Here is a 23,596-nt window from a genome sequence, read left to right on the forward strand (position 1 = left end):
AGAATTCACAGCCCCAGCCTCTGACAGAACAGTCCCTTTGAATTCTTTTGTCAATTTCATAGATTTCTAACAACCAGAGGATTGTTTTTTAAATCTGATTTTTATGCTAGCAGCACAATTTCCTCCTCTGTAAGTAGGACAGATTCATTCCACAGCAACAATGGATGCTTCCCTGCTTAACTTGAGCATGACAGATTAAGCTTCAAGCAGACCATTAAATGCCACTCCCCCTTACAGAGACAGATCCAAAGCAAGGATTTGGGGCCTCTGTGGCTGCATTTGTTCCTTAAACTGCCAGCTGATGAGCCGATGCTGTCCGAGGCAGCCAAATAGTCCTGACAGTGAGCTGTGTGAAGACTGGACAGAGAACTGGCAGAGCTGAGGTTACATGCCTCATTGCAGGTGTTCCCAGGCAAATTTCTTACCCCCAAATTTCACCTGCCTCGGAAAGTTGCCTCGTGTAATGCCTGCTAAAAAGCAGGCATTTTGCGCATGTTTGCTGAATATAAAAGAGAAAATGAGGATAGAAAAATGTGAGTTTAGAGAAAATACAGAGATCTTGCATAGAGATAGATGCCTTTCAGATCTTGTCAGATCTGAAATAAATGCTGTTATTTCTGGCCAAGTGGTTAGGCGACACAGGCTTGAAGAATAACAAAGTTAAAAAAAAAAGTAAAAAATTAGGAACAAACTAATGAAACACAAGGAAAATATAAAAATAGTAGCCAAAATCTACTCGTAATATTTGATAAATTATATGAGAAAATGTTTTTTATGAGAAAAATGACACTCGTGATATGATGCTTCTGAAAAGGCATTTACCGCCTTTTAGAAACCAGTGTGTTGTCTAAAGAAAAGTAAACCTTCATTCAGAATTATAATATGAGGATAATCATTTTTTAGATTGCTATGAGGGAATCTTAAAAAGGTATTCAATTTGTTCCTTAAATGTTATATATAAAAAAGCAAATCAGAGGTGTTTTTTTTTTTTTTGCATAGAAATAGACTAAAATCTGCCTGTTGATGTTAGAAACAGATTGAATCAAATTATTCAAAAGCATGAATGTACCATTCACACATTTATGTAACTGGTGGCTATTTTACTTGTTGAAATCTTGAAACTTTCCCAACCACATGAGTATGTTTGTCATTTATCCCCTTTTCTCAGGTGCAAAGAAGGCTACCAAGGAGTCCGTTGTGATCAATTTCTGCCGAAAACTGATTCCATCTTATCGGATCCAAGTAGGTCAAGCATTTTTCTTCTCTAACACAATATATAGGCAGCCCTTACTCAGCAACAATTGCTAACTCAGCTGAAAGCTGCATTGTACTCTTGTGTCTCTGAAAGCTGCCAAGGGTGGAAGCTGGTGACAGATGTTTATGTTCAAACCTTGCTCAGAGCTAAGTTGGTCTAGGTCCAGGTTTTCTCCAGCGTTGGAGTCTGGTCTTCAGATTCAGCTCCACTGCTAACTAACCTTTGCTCCCTTAGTTTTCAGACTTTCTCCACCCCCACCACACCATTAGGAAAGCAAATATAGAAAATATAGAGTATAGAAAAATGAAAGGTCTTATTATTTTTCTGAATGTATGAGAACTACAGAAACTAAAGTGCCAACCTCTGGTTGGTAATTTGTGATAATATTAAACCTATTAACCTTTTACTTACTGAAGTAAGGAAATATGTATATAAAATTATATAAGAAGTTTTTGAATAAATTTCTTATATAATTTTTCGAAAAGTCCCATTTTTAGCAACACTTTCCATATCAGTGATTACTGTGCTAATGACATTTTTCCCTATTCATTAAAGAAGATGATTTCCCACTAAAAATATTGCTAGTCATTACTTTCCTTTTTTATACGGAGTAAAAAATAACATTATAAACTAAATGCCCAATTCTGATCAAATGTGAAAATTTTAATTTATCTACAAATAATCCTCTGCTCTTTCAGTGACTGTTATAATTGAGTCACCATTAAGGAAAGGGAACTTTTATTGAATCAGCAATTTAGTACAGTGAAGACAAAAACAGGCATTTCTAAATCATAAAGGCAATATTATGGCTTTCTGAATACCAAACTTGCATAACATAAACTTGAGCAAAATATTGTGTATTGATGACAGAGGCTGTCCTGTCTGTGAGTGTGCACATAGCTGCATAATGAATATGTCTATCCATGCATATTTTAATTACCCCTCTGAATTTCTAGTTTTATTTCCTCAGGTAAATGTAAGATTTTTTAAAGGGGAAATTGTTTAATTTAACTTGATTGTGTTTTATCTCGGCAAAACCAGTCACTACAAAGTATGAGCTACTCTTTTGTATGCAAATTTAGCTCCCATCCCCTTGAGAAAAGTGAAGGTTGCCTAAAAGCTAGCAACTGAGCAAACCCACAGATTCTCTCTGTTCTCTGAAATGTGAAGCACTGGTCTCCAGGAATTACTCAGTTAGGAGGAAGTTACTGAATTGTGTTGTTTCTTTTTTATATATTGTAATTTGGGGATGTCCAAAACTGATGTCTGAAAGATATGACTGTGGCTGGAGACAAATATTTGAAATATTTGAAAATTTACAAAAACGAATAGGCTTGCTGATTTCTTTCTTTTTTTAAATTTTGTATGATGTACTTGGTTTCCTTCTTTGTTTTCCTTCTTCTCTTTTTTCTCTTCCCCTGTCTTGCCTTTCCTTCCATTTCCTTTTTATTTTCTTCTCTTTCATCATTATTTTCCTTCTTCCTTTTACCTTTCCTCCCTCCTTTCCTTCCTCCCTCCCTTCCTTTCTTCTTTCCTTTTTCTTCTCATATATAAGTGTGGAATAACTAACTCTCAACTACCATGTACTGGGGCATGGCTCGCATATGGTATAAAATGGGTAAAATAATTTCTCTTTAAACAACAATCAAACCCTTGCCATCCAATTAGATATCATAGTCCATCACTACAATAGTTGAAGATGAGACCCACCATAAAGACTGTGTGCTCTTCAAAGAAAAATGATCCTGTGATCAGTCACTAACTATAAAAAGTTAGGTCTTACATGCATAAAAATATCCAGTGCAACAATATTCATAATGGTGGAAAATGGACACATTCTAAAAACTAACAAGATTATGCTTAAGTAAAACATCATATGGCATATCTATCATGTTCTATTACATTATCATTAAAATAATAGCAGTATGAAATATTTCTATTAAGTGAAACAGTAAGATAGAAAATTATTTTCATCTAAGATTATAATAGGACCATCCTTTGATCCAACTGTGGAAAAAAATACACTAAAAAAAAGGGATTTTAAGTATTAAGATTCAGAACAGGACAAACAAACAGACCCATGGACATGGACAATGGTCTAGTGGTTACCAGAAGGGAGAGGGAAAATTTCTAAAAATAAAATGTTAAAAAAAATTTTAAAATAAAGTAAAATTTATTAAAAAAAAAATTTTTAGATTATGGAAGTATATGGAATTTTTTTTCCTTTTCTTCTGTTTTCTCCAAAATGGCATATCATTATTTGAATCAAAATGCCAGAACACCTTGAAACAAAAAGAAAAAAGAAAAAACAAAAAGAAATATTGAGAAACCTATAGATGAGTCCCTGAGATACAGTTTAAGTGGGAAGAAACATATCGTTCATTTATCCATGCAAGTATTGCACCCATTTCTTTATGCAATCATTAATTCATTCCACAGATATTTTCTGAGCATCCACCACGGGGCATCTAATTGGTCAGATTCTGTTAGTACAAAGGTGTACAAATAGGATTTAGGCTCTGAGGCTCACGTAGGCTAGTGAGCGAGGAAAACACATGGATACATAAGCATGTGCATGATTCTGGTAGAGACATTCTTTTGTGAACTTGGCCCCGAGCCTCAGGCTTTTCATCTCAATAATGGCAATAATAATACCTATAGGTTCCTATCACCGAGACTAATAAGAAGTCAGTGCCACATAAACATGAGCCCACTTCCTGTATCATAAGCATACTAATATATGTTTAGAGTTTACTTGTGCCAGGCACTGTGCTAAATGGCTTTACCTGGAATATCTCATTAAATCCTCGCCATCATAGTCTAGCAGAGAGTTATTGGCAATTGCTTACCTTTTATAAATGAGGAAATTAAGCCTCAGAGAAATTAAATAAACTTGCTGAAGGTCACACAGCTAGTTAATGCTAGAGTCTACTTTCCAATCCAAATGACTCTAGGGCCTGAGCTCCCAACCGCAGGGCTCTTTCCTTCCTTCCCTTGACCCCTCCTTTCTCTAGTTATTTTCAATATGACATTTATCACTCTAAATTTCATGGACTGAAACTCAATGACCTGCAGCAAACACTATTCTAAGGAACAATATTTGCACAATTTTCATATCTTAATGCAGCAACTTGAGCTTCCATCGAGATTTAAATCCCTAATGAAATTTCCTTGTCAAAATTCTTGCTGAAGGATTGTTTAATTTGCTGCTCGTGATATCTTTAGAATGACTCTATGCTTGAGAAATAAGCTTCCCTCCAATACCCTCCCTCTGACTCCCTTTCCTTCTCTCTCTCTCTTCTTCCTCTCTCCTTCTCTCATTTGCTGAATACTTGCTGTATTTAGTAAAATCTCAATTAACAGAGGATTGGAAACTTCTGTGTTTTATTCTCCCTCAGGCAATGCCGAGTTGATCTGAAATGTGCACCTTTGCTAATTAATTAAAAAACAAAAACAAAAACAAAAACCTCAAATTACATGCATTTGGAGAAATAAAGCCAAGATGTTACTTTGAGAGGCTCAGTGGCTGCTATGACCAGTGTCTTCACTATGGCCCCAGTCTGGGTCCTAACACCTGCTTTTCCCAAAACTCATTTTTTCTCCCACAAAGAACCTGTAGTTAACTCCACTCAGGAAGACATATACAGACAAGAATCAAACTTATACAGTGCCTTCATGTCAATTTTTAGAAAAATATCGAATGCATATAGATCTTATTTTAATCAATCATTTATATGCATTCAATGTGCAAAGCCACATTCCGATCACAGGGATGAATAGTAAGCAAGGGTTCAGAAGAAAGGCGGTGAAAGGGAGACTTTGGTCAGGACCAAGAGTACTTGACCTTCTTTGGAGGTGCCAGTGCCAGCTACAGTAGCATTCCTGAAGGACATATATTTTCACCTTTTCTCCTGCTGCTGCTAGCCCTACCCATGGATAGCAACAGTCAACTTCCAGGAAGCCCTGGAATCTTCCTGACTATTTCTAATGTAATTATTTTCCCACAAACACAAAGTCAACCTATAGATTCCTGTCTTGTTTTTCTCTTTCTAACCACCAATACTCACCCAAGTCAGGTACTCTCTCTAGCCTTAAAGCAGAGCTAGATAGAACTGAAACTGACCAAGATAGACCAAGCTAGATAGAACATGAGCTGACCAAGGATTCAGGCAGATATTTTCTGGGTCTTCCCTCTTAAGAGCATATGCCAATCTGAGTTATCATCAAGATCTTCATCTCATCACTGGCCATCGTGAGAGCAGCTCCCGGGAATGGAGTCAGAGCAGAATCAAAGAATGGTGTAGTCTCAAGAAGACGGCAATCTGCAGTGAGGGTCCCCCTACCCAAATAGGTAGTGGCAGCCATTTTCAGACCTTGTTGTGCTTTCCTCTCCACATCAACATCCAACATCCAGTATGCCCATGGCTGGCTGCAGACCCAAGTTTTGGCATGGGGCTTGTACAGCTTAAACTCTCAGAGCCATCTAGGCTTCATCATAGAAGGATGGAGGATAACTTCTAGGTCTAGTCTCTATAAACTGTTAAAAGAAAATTTTCCACAAACAATTTACTGATCTATTAAACTTTCACTCAGCAATTCATGAATCAGAAAGCATCCCATCTATCAGATAGAAAGAAGCTCTGAAGAACTGTACTAGGTGAGAGATTTTTATAGACCAAAGTGATCAGGAACAAAGAAGTTATACTGGCATTTGTCGATTGGTTAAAGTAGCATTACTTTCCTTCTGTAGATCAAAGGGAAGTCTTTGAGCCAGGTCAGGTAATTTGTGCTGAGAGGGCAAGCACTGACTGGTTGACCTAGGCTTTCCTTTCCTGGGAGAAGTGAGCATGGAAATTTAGTTAAGTTTCTATTTGCTGATGTGGGACTTAGCATGAGATACTCTGGTTACTTTAACAAAACCATCTTATGTTCACACTTTGGTTTCTTTGGATCTTAGAAACAAGGCTGTAATCTCAGAGGATTCTGGTCTGGACGTGGATCAGAGGAAGGCAGCAGAAAAGATGATGTGGGTTTAGATTTTCCATCACTCCAAACTGGCCTTGTGTGCCCCAACTTGCCAGGAATAATCACTTTGTGAATCTAAAAATTCAATTTGCCATAGCAAATTGCAGTTATAGCCTCAGAGAGAAGGCCAAACAGTGAACAGTTGGTCAATACAACTAGCAGAGACAACTAGCTCATCAGATCTGAGCATAGTTGGTCTGTTTCTCTGTGTACCAGGAAGCCCATGGTCATCACTTACCCAGTGGCCAAACCATTTAGCTCAGGGTAGAGAGGTGCTCCTCTGTAACGAGTGGCACACTGAGTGGGAAGGAAACTTAAGAGCAGCCTTGAAGAACAAATGTGGGGCCAGGACCCTGGGCAGGAACTGGCTAAGCAGATGCAGAAGGTCTCTTTGAAGAGGATCAGTGGGAATTTCCCAAAGAGACCCATGCTCTGCACTCTTGCCTTTCCTGATGTAGCATATAGCAAAATATTCTGTGTGTCAACAATTATATGAAAGAGTATAACAAAAGATGCTCTGAATTAGAAATTAAAAGGTCTTGGTTCTAATGCTGTGACCACTTGCTCTTAGCAATGTGGCCTTGAGCAAATCATAGAGTAATTAAGCCTCAGGCTCTTTATCTGTAGAAGATTCCCCTGGGAATCCTAGTTAAAAAAGGAAACAACCCTCGATACAGAGCAGGCTAACCCTGTAAGCCATTCAGAGGTGGATTTAAGTGCACAGCTGAAATAATATATCTTTTTATTCAGTCACGTATTTATTCCCCAATTAAGCACATGTAAAGTACACCATTCTGTGAATTCAAATATATAATAATTAAGGATCCTATCATCGATAAACTCCTAGTCTAGTAAATTGCATTAACTTAAATTGAATTATAGGCTCCAAAGGGTATACTATCTGCAAGAGATGAAAATATTTGTTCAATCACTCATTCATTCAAAATTTTACTAATAGTTTGACATAGGACAAGTTGCTTAACTTTATTGAGTTCTGGTTTTCATCTTTATGAAATAAGATACTTATAGTCTAATGCATATAGTTATCGTTAAGATTAAGTAAAATAATCCATTCCAAACACTTTGTGCTTGGCACATAGTGAGAGCTCAGTGTTATCTATTATTATCATTATTTTATTTTAATGGTTATTATTCCCTTTATAAATCCAAAGCACACAAGGAACTGAGACAGGTGCTGCCAGGGATTACAAAGCATGAGTCATATTAGCTGACCTCAAATATCTCCAGTTGCATAAAGGCAAGAAAAAAAATGTATAAACAGATGCAAATAAGAACACATGTAAAAGACAAGAGAGCTTAAGGAAATATAAAATTGCGGGATAATACAAAATCACATAAAGTAGAGGGAGAGATCTGGGTTGTGCAGGAAAGGCCTGTCTAGATGGAAGCATTGTAGTGAGCTTTTTACAGTGTTCTGTGGCTGTGTACTATTGCACAGGCTACATACTGCTGAACTTTACAATTATCATTCATACTAGAGTGTAAAGTACTCAGAGGTTTATGACATGATGCTGGGAAGGAAATTTGCATTAATATATTAGATGGAGAAAGAAAATATTCTTGAGAGCAAAAGCATAAACTAATCACCACTTGCTCTCAGTCCATTAATCTATACTAATGAGAGATGGTGTCTTTCAGACTCAAATATTCTCAGAATATTGAAGTCTTCTACCTTACTCTGCCCTCCATTAGCCATTAAAGCATTGTTAGCACAGTAGATTAATACATAAAATCTGGAACTCTTATTACCATTTTTCTGGCCTTGAAAAAGGGGTAATAGACATCAAATTTTGACAATGCCTCTATGAATCTCATAAAGTTCATAAATTCTATCAGATATATGGCATTTTTATATATTCAGTTGCAATATCTTCAAATCTACTCTTTTAAATTATACAAAACACCTAACTTTTACCAATAAAACATGTAAATGCACACTATTTCCGGAACACTAGGGAGATAAGTCTATTTACAAAAAATAAAACATTTTCCATGATCACACCATTCAGAGATAACCTCTAAAAATGATTTTAGTGCATAGCATTCCAACCATTTTGAACTCTTCATGTCGAATATATATGTATTCAGTATTAACCACTATATTGAAAGCAAGGCTCATGGGGTTATGCTTCTCCTAATTTAGCACTGGTTGCTAGGGGTCCACTTCACTTTTGGAAGATGATGGACTGTTCACCTACCTATTGAGGGACTTCTTGGACTGGTCTTAAGAGAGACATCAGCCAGTCCCTCTCATGTATGGCCCTCAGCTAGTCCACAGGACCTGCTAATATATTTGCTGTCCCAACATGATCTGGGGAGCAGGCCATTCAGATCCCTCTGTCACCAGACTTCCAAGACCAAGATAACTTTCTCTGCTGTCTCTCTCCTGTCTCTTTTATATTTTCAGAGTCAGCTAGGGAAATCAAGTGTTATGAAATGGTCCTAGATTATTTTATTAATTTCTTTATAAATTCTGCATGTGATGATTTGTCTCACACTTCATTATCTATTATTAACATCTTAATCAAATCTGAGGTAGGAAAAATTAAATGCTAACATCTTGTTACATAACATAATCATTCTCCTTAAAAGGTTGGGATCATTCTATATGTATTTTGTAGTCTGCTTTTTTCTCTCCACTTTATATTGCATGACCCTTTTCCTGCAGCATTTTATAATCTTATGTTTTGCTAAACTATTACTTTAAAGTATATGACATTTTAAGCATGCAATATAAATTATTTTACCAAACATTCATGCTGGATCATTTATTGTATTTCCAATTTTTTCATTATTACAGTCATTGGCAAGCATTATGCATAAGTTATCTACCTTGAGGTATGGATTATTTCTCAAGGACAAATTTCTAGACTTTTGATACACTTTGATAACTTTTCCTCAAGAAATTTTATGTCAATTAATACTTCCAAGAGCACGGTATGAGAAAGTTGATTTCACTTTTTCCTTCGCCAGAACTGAACAGTATCTTCTAGTTGTTACTTTTATAGGAACAATTATATCTCACTAATGTTTTAAATCGAAATTTTTGATTGTCAGTAAAATTGAATATTTTTATTTGTATATTGATCAATTTCATTTCTACTCTTGTAAATTAAAAAAGGTTTTTATGCTCAAATCTGGTAATTTTTTGTCTTCTTTAAAGGAGTTTGTTATTTTGAGGATAATAAACTGCACACCATCATATATGTTGTGATTTTTTTCCAGATTGCTCTTCGATTTATTTTTTATGGTGTTTTAAAACATACAATTTTGCCTTTTATGTTGTAAAGCCCTTAGTCATTTTTAAAAAATAGTTTATATATATTAATACTTGGGCTTTCTTCACCATAAAATAAGATAAATATTTTACTAATTTAGCTGTTAAATTTTTATTATGTATATAATTTATTATCATTTATCAAAAATGCATGTATAGTTATACAGTGTTATATTCTATATGAAATTTATATTCATGTTTAGTTTGAGATTAAGAACAATAGTGTTTTTAATTTTAATTTTAACATTAATTTTTTAAATTAAAACATAGTTGGTATACAATAATACATTAGTTAATTAGTTTCAAGTATACAATATAGTAATTTAATATTTTTATACCTTACAACATGGTCATCCCACTAATTCCAGTAATCAACTGTCACCATGCAAACTTATCACAGTATTATTGACTATATTCCTCTTCGTCTTTTTCATCCATCTCCCCACCCAAACCCTCTTATAAATATCCCTTTGGTCTCTGTTTCTATAATTCTCCCAACAGAATTTATTGAATAATCTGAAATTTCTTCATTTTTATAAAAAAGAGATCTTAATCATCTACTCAGTTATAAATATTTAGTGCTATTTGTGGACTTTCCATTCTGTAGATAAAGATAACACCATAAGAAATATAATATATTTTAGACTTGGTAATGCTATTCCTATATATTTTTTCTTGTTTTTTAAAAAAGTAAAAGTTTGATTGATTAATTATTGATTAATAATTTTAGAATATTGTGTTTTGAAAAATAGCCCTTGTATGATATTTAATAAAATGTAGCATTCAAAACAGTATATATCATAGTAAATAGAGTGACCATATAACTTATCATCTAATTTAGAATAGAAACTGAAAAACAGAGCTATGAATAATTACAATGACAAAGAAAAAGTGAAAAAGGACTATATGGTCATCCAAATTTGTTAAATATGTATGTTTACACTTAATAGGTGTGCTTTTAAAAAATAACTTGAAGGCAATGCATTGCAAAATGTGATATGATTACACATAATTTTTATCAACATTTTTGTGTATTTTCCTAATTTCCTATAATACACATTAATCAACTTAACAATTATTAGAGTAAATACAATAAAAATTTTAATGATGGAAAAATTGAGACAAATAAAAAAAATAGTTGCCTAAGGATATGTATTTAATAAGTGGTAGGGCTGGAATTTCAACTGTATAGGTAGGTTATGCAGTCTAAAAATGAAAAATGAAGAGACATTTTCTAAAGCTGACAGTAACTCTTTCCCATGCTGTTATGATTCCTCACATTGGTCCCCTTTCTTTGAGCATCATTATTTCTACGTGACTTTCCAGAATTTCTGCCATAATGGAATTTGAGGTGCCTGCTCACAGATCGTGTATGGGTCCCTGTACAAAACTGTGGGCCCAGACGAAGGAGTGAGAACACAGAATGGCTTTATCTAGCTTTATCTTTTCAAATTGCCTCTTTAGTCACTGATAGAATTGGGCCGATTCAAAGCCAGGTGGGTGAGGGAGATCCACCATAGTGCAAAGTGAGCAGCATGTCCTGTGGTGGTGTTCTGTGCTCATTTTGGTAATCAGCAGTTTGCTGCTGTGAGGCCTCCCCTCTGCCCATACCCATGATCCCCTGAAAAGGAAATCCTAGCAGTGCTTTTGCTCTCTGCCTACGTGACACCTACACTGGTGGATGGTGTAAGCTAGGAGTTGAGTAGGCCATGCGATACCTGCTCAAGGAGGCCTCCAGGTCATAAAGCGTACTCAGGTACCCCACTGCCCTTCACCTCTACCTTTTCCAATTTGAGAGATCTTAATAGGGCTCTTACCACTCAGATAAGCTGTTTGAAGCCTGAGCTGGTTCAGTCTTCTATACAATTTCATTTTATATATAGAATGTTTTGTAGTTTATTTCTATATTCATCATATTTCACTTATTATTTATGCATGAGGATGGCACACCCCCCCACCTTTCGATTTACATATTGATATAGCGTTCTCCCAGTATCCATGATTTGTTATTTTAATCAAAAATCTATGAGGGAACAATCTTCTGTGAGTATTTCAAAGGCCTTTTTATCTAGAAGTTTCCAAATGTTTCACTTTTGAATGAGTAGAGGGAAGAATTGAAAGAAAAATGATGGAAAATTTGGCCAAGAATACCTGAAGATTAAAAACAAAGAAACAATAACCACAAGACTAAACTGGCCTCACTCAAGGGTGAACAGGGCATCTGAACTTATCCTGTTTAAGGCTTTTGTGTTTCTTTCTCATACTTTACTGTGGATAAATTTTAATCACATCTAATAATGTTACATATATCTCTAGATAGTTATTACTACTTTATACAAAATACAGAAAAAAATGATGATTTTCACCTATGTTAATAAGACTTTCCTAAATCCATTTATTTATTTACATTCTATGCCCAGGAGTGATTATGTTTTGAAGATAAGTAGCAGAATTAGTTGTTTGTTTGTTTTTTAATGGTGTTTTATATGATACCGATACTGAGAGACAACCAGTGCTTTACTGCATCAAGCCACATATGCACCATCCTCCTTTCCTTGAGAGAGTTATTTTAAAAGAGAGTTATGTAACAAAGACATGAAACAGAATGATTTGAGCTGTTACCATCTTGATTTCTAATTTGGTACTACCATCACTCTTTCAGTTTTTGTATATTTTTTAAAAAATGGACATACAAATTCTAAATAGCTTCTCATTATGTGAATTATAAAAGTGAGCCCAGAGAAATATAAAAATTGACCACAGTTTTGATAATAATCAGAAATACAGAGTTATGGGTTTTCTTTATATACTAGGGTTACGTTTAGAATTCCAACAGAGACATTTTTATGGAATGAGAACTTATTATATGCCAGACATTATACTGGGTCTCTATCCACACGTCCTCATTAACTGTCCTCATTTAATCATGGTCATTCAATAGTTAAAGAAACTGAGATTCAGAGAATTTAATTAACCCAACAAAATTACTCCATTTCCAGAAATTTAAATTCAAATCTGATGATTCTATACTTCAGCTTTTCATGTTTTCTGCCAGGGGTCAATAAAATGTTCGTGTTTTTATTTTTAAGCCAAGGAACTGATATGTCAATGTTATACAGAGAATATTGTTTTTGAAATAGTTGTTGCAAGAAGAACCATTTTATTTATTTATTTATTTATCTATCAATTAGTTGATGTGTTTCTTTTTCATGAGGAATTCAGAGCAAAGCATTTTCCATTATCTCTTGAAATGAATATCGTAAGTATCATGGCTAGTGGTATGGTTGAAAATTCAAGTTGAAATAGTTGAAAAGATGGGTGCATAATTGGTACAGTTTGGGATACAATGATTGTATTATGCCATACAGTACAAGGTACATAATCTAGTTCCTGACACATAATAAAGACTTGATAAAAGCATGGGTAGTTAAAATGAATTTTTGATGATTTGTTTTATATGAGAATAAACTTTTGAGAATGACACTGGATCTTCTAAATTTCTGGCTCCCTTAAATTTTCAGCCTCTTTCTATGAATAGGTTTTAAATGTACAATTATATCCATTGATATCTCCACTGTCTCCATTTTCTTTGGAATATTGAAAACTTCTCTCTTTAGGGCAGTTCTGTGGGAGAATTAATGTGGGATTGATCTGGCAGATAAACACTTGGTTCCCATGGCCTTTTAAAACAAGAGGAGATTATCAAGTTTCCAGTGTTTTGTGATTATACCTGCAGGAAATTTCCAAATATCGGGCATAACCCACATCAGTGTCCTTGGTGTCCCAGGAACACATTCCAAACCCAATAGGAGTGTTTTGTGGCTAACCTGTGACTGTTGCCCCTCAATTAAGAATGAACAATGAGGAATTTAAAATTCAAATAAACATTTCTATACTATAAGGCAATTCAGATACAAGTGACTGTATCTGAAACTAACTCATACAAGAAACTTTACCAGCTAAATTCACATGTTGTATATATTTTGCCCTTTAACAAGTACAAAATAAAATAGTTATAACAATCCCCATTTATTTTCGAACAATACGAATAAGATTAAGAAGGTAAGACTTAGATGAAGAAAACTATGGAGATTTATTGTAGAATATAAGAAGGCATAAATTAAGAGATATAGTATGAGCTAATATAGTTCATATTTTGTAAAATGTCATTGTTCCTTGAATATATTTCACTATAATTCTAAATAAAATCCTCAGACTATTTGTTAAATATTTCTGTTAATTTTTCTTTGTGTGTTTTTTGTGTTTTATTATGGGGCTTAATCAGCAAATTATTGGGGATGGGGAAAGTAGGTTCTACAGGAGATTGTGTTTTGTTTGGTTACTGCTATATCCCCAGTGCCTACTATGCTTCCATTATATCAGACATTCAAGTATATTTTGACCGAGTGAGCAAAATAGAGACTTGTCCAAGGTACCATGTTTTCCTAGTTCTCATTTTTTTAAATATATTTTTATTTATGTTCCATTCACTTCAAAACTCATTTAATATAAACTAGATGCCTATGACTTTGCTGTGTTATGGATAATTAATATAACAACAATAGTTTAGTTTAAAATATTATTTTTTTAGTTTAATTTTAGGATAGTAATATATCCACATGGTTCAACACCAAACAGTATTTAAAAAGTTTATGATAAAAGTTTTTTACCTCTCTTCCTCATTTATGCCATTCCTCTCATACAGGCAACCAATGCTGTTAGTTTCTTATAAACATTTATAGAGTTATTTTATAATATATATATATATAAATGAAAATAAATAACATATTTATTATATATTAATGTCTAAATACTGTAATTATAAAAGTAAATTGTATAAGCTCCTAATGCACACTGTTTCTCACCTTTTTTTTTCACTTAGCAATAGATTTTTCAAGGTCATTTTATTTTAATATGTATAGAACATTTCATTCTTTTTAAAATTGCATAGCATATTTCTTTTTACAATGATTGCAGGTATAATAATATGACATAATTAACAACTCATCTGTGAATTTGCATTTAGCTTGTTTGCTGTTTATAATATGCTATTTTAAACAGTATGTAGGACGAATTTCTAGAAGTGGAATATCTGAGTCAAACACGTGTACCTTTGTAAGTTTTTGGGTTGTCCTCATTATCATTCCTAGAATGGTACTCATTTAAACTCTCAAGCCTTCTCCAAACACTCTGTTTTTTCAAAGTCTCTTCAACAAACACATTGTTTTATCAAACTATTTTATCTTTGTTCAAACTTGGAAGTGAAGAGTGCTATATCATGTAATTTTTAATTTAATTTCTTTTATGATGAGTGACATGGAGCCTCTTTTCATATGTTTAATTGCTGTTGTATTTTTTGTGAACTCTCTTAATATCCCTTATGCAGTTTTCTATTCAGTTATTGATCATTTTCTTAATGATTTGCAGGAGCTGTTTATATATAAAGGAATTTAGACCTTTGATTTTTATATGAAGTTCAAATAGTTTTTCACTGTTGACTACTGCATTTTGTCTTTAATTATAGTAGTTTGTGCCAATCAGGAAATTTCCTTTTCTTTCTTTCTTCCTTCTTTCCTTCTTTTCTTTCTTCCTTCCTTCCTCCTTTTTTAAATTAGAAAGAATCAATTATTCTTTTTTGTGGCTACTGGGTTTTGTGTAATACTTTTAAAAGATCTTCCTCATTCCAAATTTAATCAATAATTTTTCCATTTAAATTTGATAGTTTCATTATTTTATGCTTAAATCTTGGAAAAGATACAGATTTCTTTTTCTTAGATGATTACACAGATTCCCAAGATGATTTAATAATTATCAATAGCATCTCTGTCAATCGTTTAAATGGTATTTATATATCAAATATATCTTTTTAAATAAATAACATAACTAAATATCAAATATTTATTTGGTTCTATTTCTCATAATTCTATTCTGTTCTATTCATCTATTTGTGTATCAGTGTTGCACTCTTAAATATAGATGTTTTATTACATGTATCAAAATACATAGGAGGAGAGAGTCTGCCTTCATTTACCTCTCCTGCTCAGAAATTTCATGACTACATATAAAGATAGCCATGATAGAACTTGAATTAATGAAGCAGAAAAAGTCAGATCACAAAGTTAAAGATTAAAATAACTGAAGGAGAGAGGGAAAAGAAAGAGATGGTGAGAGAAAGAGAAAGAGAGAAAGAAAGAAAGATCGCCTTGCTTCTGGAAGTGGCATTCCAAGTACTTCTCTTGCCCTTTCATAACCAAGAGGAAGACTTGCCAACATTTCCAATGGACAAACCTTAATCCCAGTTAATTGGCAACTACCTTGTGATCCAAAGATCAATCCCATGATCATATATAGTATCATTCACTTTATAACATCCCTCTATCTTTCTAATTTTTAGGATGTTTTATTTTATAAAGCAAATATATATTACCTTAACATTAAAATTTATATTATTGAGGTAACTCGTTATTGGTCTATATTAGTATAGTATCAGAAATTACTGATACCAATAACTAAATATGTAATGATTATAAGCAGAAATATACCGACGATTGTGTAAGTACAGACTACTTTGCTATTAATAATCTTGGAAATGAATGTTTCAACCTCCAAGTTTATCATCAAGACAAAGAATATTGAAAATGGCATCTTCTGTGTGCTAATAGAGAACCAAATGATTTCCCAAGTAAGAACTCTGGGCTGCTTAGAAAAGAACTTTATGGAGACTAGTCATCAGAGGTAGAAAGATATATCTCATGAATATCTCAGGTAATTTGATTCTTCCTAGTTCATTTCTAACAAGCATGATTCAGGACAGTCATTGAGGCATCCAAGGAAAAAAAATTTGAAATCCACTCTCCTTTTACATGTGCCCCAGTTTGCATAGTCCCCAGAAGCAAACTCTATAGCCAGATGTATTCATCTTCTTGTCTTAAACATGAAAATTTTATTATACTGCCTTTGTAGTCCTTACCATTTTCCCTTGATGGAATTACTTGCTCCCTTCCATAATCTCATAGTAGTTTGTATATTCTTCTCAAATGGTCACCTTGGGAAGGGATCTACTATTTACTGGACATTTAATAGCTCTTATTTTTCACACTTAATTTAATTTTATCCCAGTTTCTCTGTCCCAAAAGCCTCTGAGATTGATATAATTGCTGACAATTTGCAGTAAGATGCTGAGTCATAGTTTTAGGTGAGGCTTTAGGCCATAAGCTTCACTACTAGCTCCATTAAGGGCAGGGAGAGAAATAATCTGATATCCTTGGCTTCCTCAGAGGAAGATTCCTCATAGAAGAAAGAGAATTCCATCAACCAAAGGAAATTTAAGAAAGACTGGAAAGAGAAATATCTGATAAGATGGAGAAAACCATTTCACCATTAATGAATTACTCCATATAATAAACAATCCCAGATTGTATTTCATAGAACAAAATTTGATACATACTTTATTTTCTTCTTGTCCTAAAGCATATGATGGGTGTATGTATCGCATTTATTCCACATTTTTCTAATCTTTCAATTTAGTATTGCAATCAGAGAAAGAAATTAGGTGAATTTGACTTTACTTTTTCTTTATTAACCTGAGTTGTCCCTTCGTGATGTCAACATCTTCAACTTTTTAGTATTGACAAATATTTCATAAATGTACATTTGTACTTTGCTGTTGTATTTAGCATGTTCATTGATTTATTGTCTAAGGACTCACTCTCTACATATCCTTTCTCTAAAAGTGAAAATGCATTGTTTGTTTTCCATTTTCCAAATCCTCAAAGAAAGCAGATGGTGGATCAGATCTCAGGCCAAGTTCTCTCAGAATCTGGGATATAATCCAATCAGCCTGGGACCCTAGAACTCATCTGTACTTATATATTCTCTATCAATCATTCTGTACCTCAACAGATGCTCTCTAATATCTGTTCAGCCTTCCCTACAAAAGTTCCTTCTCCCTGACAGAGAATATGCTTATAATAAGCATGCTGATTGATTCTATTTTGTCTTAATTATAAATAACTTTATATCAATATCTTCAAATACCAGGCAAATTCTTTTTTGGTTTTCTGCTTGTCCTGGAATACCAAACCCTTTCTCCCACCCCAATTCAATCCTTCATTTGGTCTTTGCATATTTTCCCTTTGAGATGTAAATTTTTATGTTTTTGAACCTATGTTTACAGGTCTCTGCCAACTGCTTTTATCATTAAAGTAGTATAGTTTTAGTAAACCTAGGAGGAAAATAACCAATAGTCAATGGAAAATGGCTCACTCAGAAGCAAATGTGATACTGATTGTATGACATTAACTCGGAGGCTCTTTGAGGGCAGAAGCAAATGAAGGCAGCAAGTCTTTCTATGGCACGTGTTAGTGTGTTAGTGGTTTCCTGACAAATTAAAGGTGAACTTCTTCTATATTCTCATGTAATATCAAACAATGGAAAAAGTATTAGATTATATTTGCAAGGAGAATTCAAAGTAAAGAATTAAGTAAGCACACATTTTCTATCATTTATAATTACTGATGAGGCCAACACCTACATGATTTAAAAAATCATTTGAGAAAAGAAAGGAAAACAGCCACACATATGACTGAAATTTTATAAAATAATGTAAAATTCTTCTCAAGGGTAAATAGGTATTTATTTTGAAACATCCATATCAAACTTTCCAATTAGATCATTTGTTTTCCCAAGTATGCTCTACATATACTCTCTGCATATTTACTGTGATTCACTAATTTATTTGATTGTGAGTGTAAAATATATAAACAGTGCATTTTACAAGGGAGTACGAATACTCTCTTTTATAGTTGATAAAGATACAAATCCTGTTCTCATAGAACTTATAGAATAAATAACTACACTAACAAGTGATTAAATAATATTTGTGAAAAGTGCTATGAAGTAAACACCCAGAATGCAATAATGATATATAACATGAAAACTAAAACTTGCTGAGGCAAGAGTTTTCAGAAATATTTTTATTCATTTATTCATTCAGTCAGTCAGTCAGTCAGCACCTGCTGCGAACCAAGTGTTCTAAGCAGATAGGCAAAGCATCTGTTCTTGTCTTTGTGTTGGGTGGGAGACAGGTAGATTCAAAATAGATAGAGAAGTAAGTAAATAAAAAAGCTTACAAGAAGTAATTGAGCAGAGAATGATTGGATTGCTATCTTCCTTTGAATTTGACGAGAAGAGAAATATTTAAACTAAGATCTGAATAACAAGAGAAAAAAAGGCATTAGGAGGAAGAGCCTTTCATGGAGAGAAACGCAGAAAACCCTAAGCTTGAGATAAAACTGATATGCTTAAAACAAAACATACACATGTACATATCACAAAAAGCCAGAATGAATGATGGAGCATATTGGATGAAGACTAAAGTGACTACATAATTATCATCCTAATCAGGACATCTTTGAGAGTGAAAGGGGATGCTGTAATAATAACTAGGCAACAAGCATCTAGGGCAAACTGGACCTATGATCACTTTAGACTAGTGCTTCTCTACCAGGAGCAATTTTGCCCTCTCAGAGATGTTTGGCAATGTCTGGAGTCATTTTTGGTTGTCATTGTTTGGAGGGAAGTTGCTTAGTATCTAGTGGCTAGAGACATCCTACAATGCACAAGACAGCACCCCACGACAAAGAATTATCTGGGGCAAACTTTCAGTAGTGTTGCAGTTGAGAAATCCTGGTTTTGACAGAGAAAGACAACAATTCTAAGTAGGAAGAGACCAGATCATGTAGAGATTTGAGAGTTATTTATATTTTATTCTAATTGTGATTCGAAGCCATTGGAGATGTTTAAGTAAAAGAACGATGTATGTCATTTGCAGTTTTAAAAGATCTCTGGCTTTTCTATGATGAATGTAGGAGAGAGGGAAAGGACAGAATTGTGGAAGTCTGTTAGAAGACAAGATATTGCCTTAAACTAGGGTGTCATTAAATAGTATTTCTTTTCTGGCCAAATATTGTAAAATGTCACTTTGGAAATAAAGTCAACAGGGCTAAACTATGGAAAGGATGTGGAGAACAAGGGACATACAAATCAGAAATAACTTCTAGTTGAGCTTGAATAATTGGATGCATGCTGTTTGTACTAGTGAAGCTATAATAACATGAGCAGATCTAACTGGAGGCTGAAAGGAATTGAGCTGTGCTTCAGCAAGGTTTGTGATGCCTATCCACATGGAGACTGGAGTTCTGAAGAGAGGTCAGTCTGGGCTTACAGATTTGTGAATCATAAGCACATAGATAGTAATTAAAGTCCTGGGGGAAGACATAATCCTTTAGAAAGAGTATAAAAGTTAAAAATATGTATTTTTTTTAATTAAAAAGGGAGTCCCAAGTTTCTTTAACTTTGTGAAATGAGACAAAGTAGAAAAGCCAAAAGTACGGACTGAAATGGAGCAATAAGTAGAGCGCAAAGGAGTACAGGACAATCTGAGCCTTCAGAAGCCAAGAGATAAAGTGACCAACTATCTTAAATCACATCCAGGAATGAAGTAATATAAAAACAAAAGATTTGAAAATTAGGTTTGGAAACATGTGATCTTGAAAGGAATAGTGTCATCTGGTTGATGGGGTTGGAAGCACAGCTGAAATTCATTGAGAGAAGTGCAAAGTAAGGAATTAAAAAGCAGTCACTACAAAATTCAATAAAAGATATTTGCTCTAAATAAGACCAAGAAATTAAGTAGTAGTTGAATGAGAATGTGAATGTAAGAAATTTCTATGTGTATGTGTATATTTTGTTAAAGAAAATCATGTTTTTATGTTAAAATATATAATAAGACAAAGAAGGGGATATTGATGATATGGAGGGAGAGTAAATAATTGTACAAGTGAAGTTCCTGAAAAGGCAAGTAGGAGAGAATTTGGTGTCAAAGTGGGAGAGTTGTCCTTTTGCCCTTCAATAATAGCAGGAGCACATCATCAGTACCAACAGTATAACAGTAAGGAATACAGAGGGTATGTGTAAAGATGGGGTGGGCTTGTCAAGGAGGTAAAGCTTGAGCAGAGAGCTAAAAATGAGCATTGCATTCATTAGCAAGGTGCAGCGGGGGCTAGTGTGAAAATGAGGGTGAAGGAAATCATTTCATTCCTTACACAGGAAGTGCTTTGATGCATTGAATAATTGAGAAACAGAAGAAAGGAAATCTCAGTAAATATTTATTGAACAAAGGAATAATTTTGTTAATTTAATAAAATACACATTTTATTTCTTAAATTGATTTTAATTAAATTTAGTTCTTATTGAGTTTGAATTCTAATTCTATTAGAGGTTTTTGGCTTAATTGAAATTAGTAAGGATCTTCATTTCTAGAACTGTAAATCTCTCCAAAATAATTTATTTTCAGTCTTTCTCTGTGTTAATAGTGTCAGTGAAGCCAACTTGGACAAAACTGAAATTATTTCACCTCAAATGGTTTTTCATACTCATGTCGAAATGAAATAGCTTTGATTTACTATAGTAGAAGTGGAAGGGAGATTGCTGAAGGTTACAAGCTTGATCCTGCTTTTATTGTCTTACTTGAGGTTAACCTTAATGCTCTGGTCAACTCCCTGTATCTGTTTTTTTTCAAGTGTTTTTAATGCTCAGGGTTGGACATACCCTTGGATGACACTTTCAGATAAGGAAATTTTCAGAACATCTGATCTGAAAATGAGTTTTAAAAATTAAAACCAAAAGTCAAACATTTTTCCAAATTATAAATGACCAGATCAGTATATAGAGAAGTGTTTTTATGAGTCATGAAATATAAGAGGAAAGATATCTAGAGAGAAAAAAGTAGGGAAGAGAACACTTCTGTGAATACAAATTATCCCTTTTAACACAAAAATATTTAAAATATGAATAAATATAAGAAAACCCACTGCAAATTATGAAACTCAACCTCCCCCCTCTATATTCATTAAAACTAGAATAAAAATTTGCAATATTTCAGGGTTTTAACAGAAGGGAATCTAGTCATTCCTGATTATTCTCCCTTACCTTCTCATTGATGAAGATTCAAGTCTGCAACCTGAAGCTATCTATTCTACCGCTTCCCAAATTCATCTTGCAGTGGCAAAGAACAGAGCAAGAGAAGCACTTCTAAAAGCATGGAAAACTAATGAAAAGCTGTCTTTCATATGTTTCGTATATAGAGAGAAACTTATAGACTACTACGCAGGTAAGATTGGTTTTGGCAAAGGGCTGACCTATTTTTTTTAAATGTCTTGTTTAAGTGAAAGAGACCACCTCTACCCCTAGGCAAGCCACATTAACATCTTTAACCAACAGCAGAAATGAATGAAAACAAGAATATGCCATGAGGATAGAGAGGTGTTATGTATTTTACAAAAACCTTTTAAAAGTCCGTCAGATAACAGAGTACTTACATCATGGAGATCCTGCTCATAGTGTTCCTGGTTTACTCTTGGCACAGGTGGCACTCATGAAATAGGGGCACCAATGATGGTACCAATGTGATGAGGAGGTCTCCATTCCAGTAAAATTGGGGTAACACACATAGGCACACAAGTCCCTGGGACAAAGGAGACTCCTAACCAAGAGTACCAACTCTAATTGACAAAAATCCTTTCAATACATTCTTATCACTCGAAAATTAAAATCAATTGTAATAATACAGATTTGTTCTTGAAAGAAAAATGGGAGGGAAGGAGGGAGGGAGAGAGAAGGGAAGGAAAGGAAGGGGAGGAAGAAAGGAAATAGTATGCGCAAAACATAAAGAGAAAACTCCAGGTGTCACATGTGAATGAGCAGCTGTAAATGAGTTTGGGGGCTAAAGCCGGGAGTCTGGGAGTAATGTCTATCATGTAAAATGAAGACTAGAAAAAACTTCATCTAATGCTCTCATTTGTAGCATAGAATCAGGGTTAACTCTCCAGATCTTGCAAGAAGAAAAAGTCAAACATAAGCACTTGGCTGTGGTCTGGAGTTTGAACTTACTCTCACCACATCGTGTGGGAAACTGGTCTGAGCTGATAAAGTAGCACATAAGCTCTTCCATAACCGAGGGCCCCAGGAAAGGCAAGTAAGAAATTTTCCCATAGAGATACCCACAATCAAGGGTATATTCCCTAAGAGTAAAGCATGATGCTAGTGCTATCACAGGAAAAATTCAAACAAACAAACAAACAAACAAACAAACAAACAAACAAACAAAAGGCATATTAATGAAATCTTCCATGAAAGAGTGTTAGCAAATGTAAATCAACTCAGAATGCATGTCAGAGATTCCATGAGGAACATGTAAGAGAGCTCTGAAAAAGAAAAGATATGCAAAACTTGAAGGAAAAATATGAGGAAGCTTTCAGATTAAAAAAAAAATTGAGTAGAAAACTAAATACGAAGGAAGAGAAAAAAATCACTCCTAATCATAATGAAATATAATTAAAATAAATAATAAAATAAAGAAAAAAGGCAAAATAACACTATCACCTCTGTCATCCCACTTAATATTAGAGTTTCTAACAAGACTAATAACTAATAATGGAAAAAGAGAAATAGATTGTAAAGAATGAAGTAAAATTATATTATTCTTAATCGCAGAGGCTATACTTTATCTACTTAGAAAATTCAAGAAAATATGGAGAATATCAAAACTAAAGAGAATTAATCAAATCAGCATCCAAAAGACAAAGCTTACCTATATATAACTATAACCAATTAAGAAATATAATTTTAGTAAGTCTTTATGAATATTTTTACATAATTTTCTGTTTTTATGATAGCAATTTTTACATGGCAAAGTCATACACATTCTAACATATATTATTAATGTAAACTAAATGTGTATTGCAAATTGAACAAAAATATTCCATTCTCAACAGTTTCAAATGTTATGTAACAGTTTATTTAGAAGCATAGGCACTCTAAGAACTAGAAGAAAAATTTAATAAAGAGCACTGGAGAGATTGGGTGCCCATATAAGAAAATTTAGACTTATACTACCATTTATGACCATAGTGCAATAAAACTAGAAACAAAGGCAGATTAACAACAACAACAAAAAA

The 23,596-nt window shown here is 33.8% G+C and overlaps 1 protein-coding gene across 1 annotated transcript in view; it reads left to right on the forward strand.

Annotated features, from left to right (window-relative positions):
- The window catches only part of NRG3 (neuregulin 3), a 1,091,888-nt gene that overhangs the window by 865,685 nt on the left and 202,607 nt on the right, over positions 1-23,596 (forward strand). Inside the window, exon 6 of the mRNA XM_011355455.1 lies at positions 1,169-1,242. Within this exon, the coding sequence (XP_011353757.1) occupies positions 1,169-1,242 (74 nt within the window). The remainder of the gene's footprint in view (positions 1-1,168; positions 1,243-23,596) is intronic.

The sequence above is a fragment of the Pteropus vampyrus genome, unplaced genomic scaffold (assembly GCF_000151845.1).
Source record: "Pteropus vampyrus isolate Shadow unplaced genomic scaffold, Pvam_2.0 Scaffold20, whole genome shotgun sequence".
In the NCBI taxonomy this organism is placed as follows: Eukaryota; Metazoa; Chordata; class Mammalia; order Chiroptera; family Pteropodidae; genus Pteropus; species Pteropus vampyrus.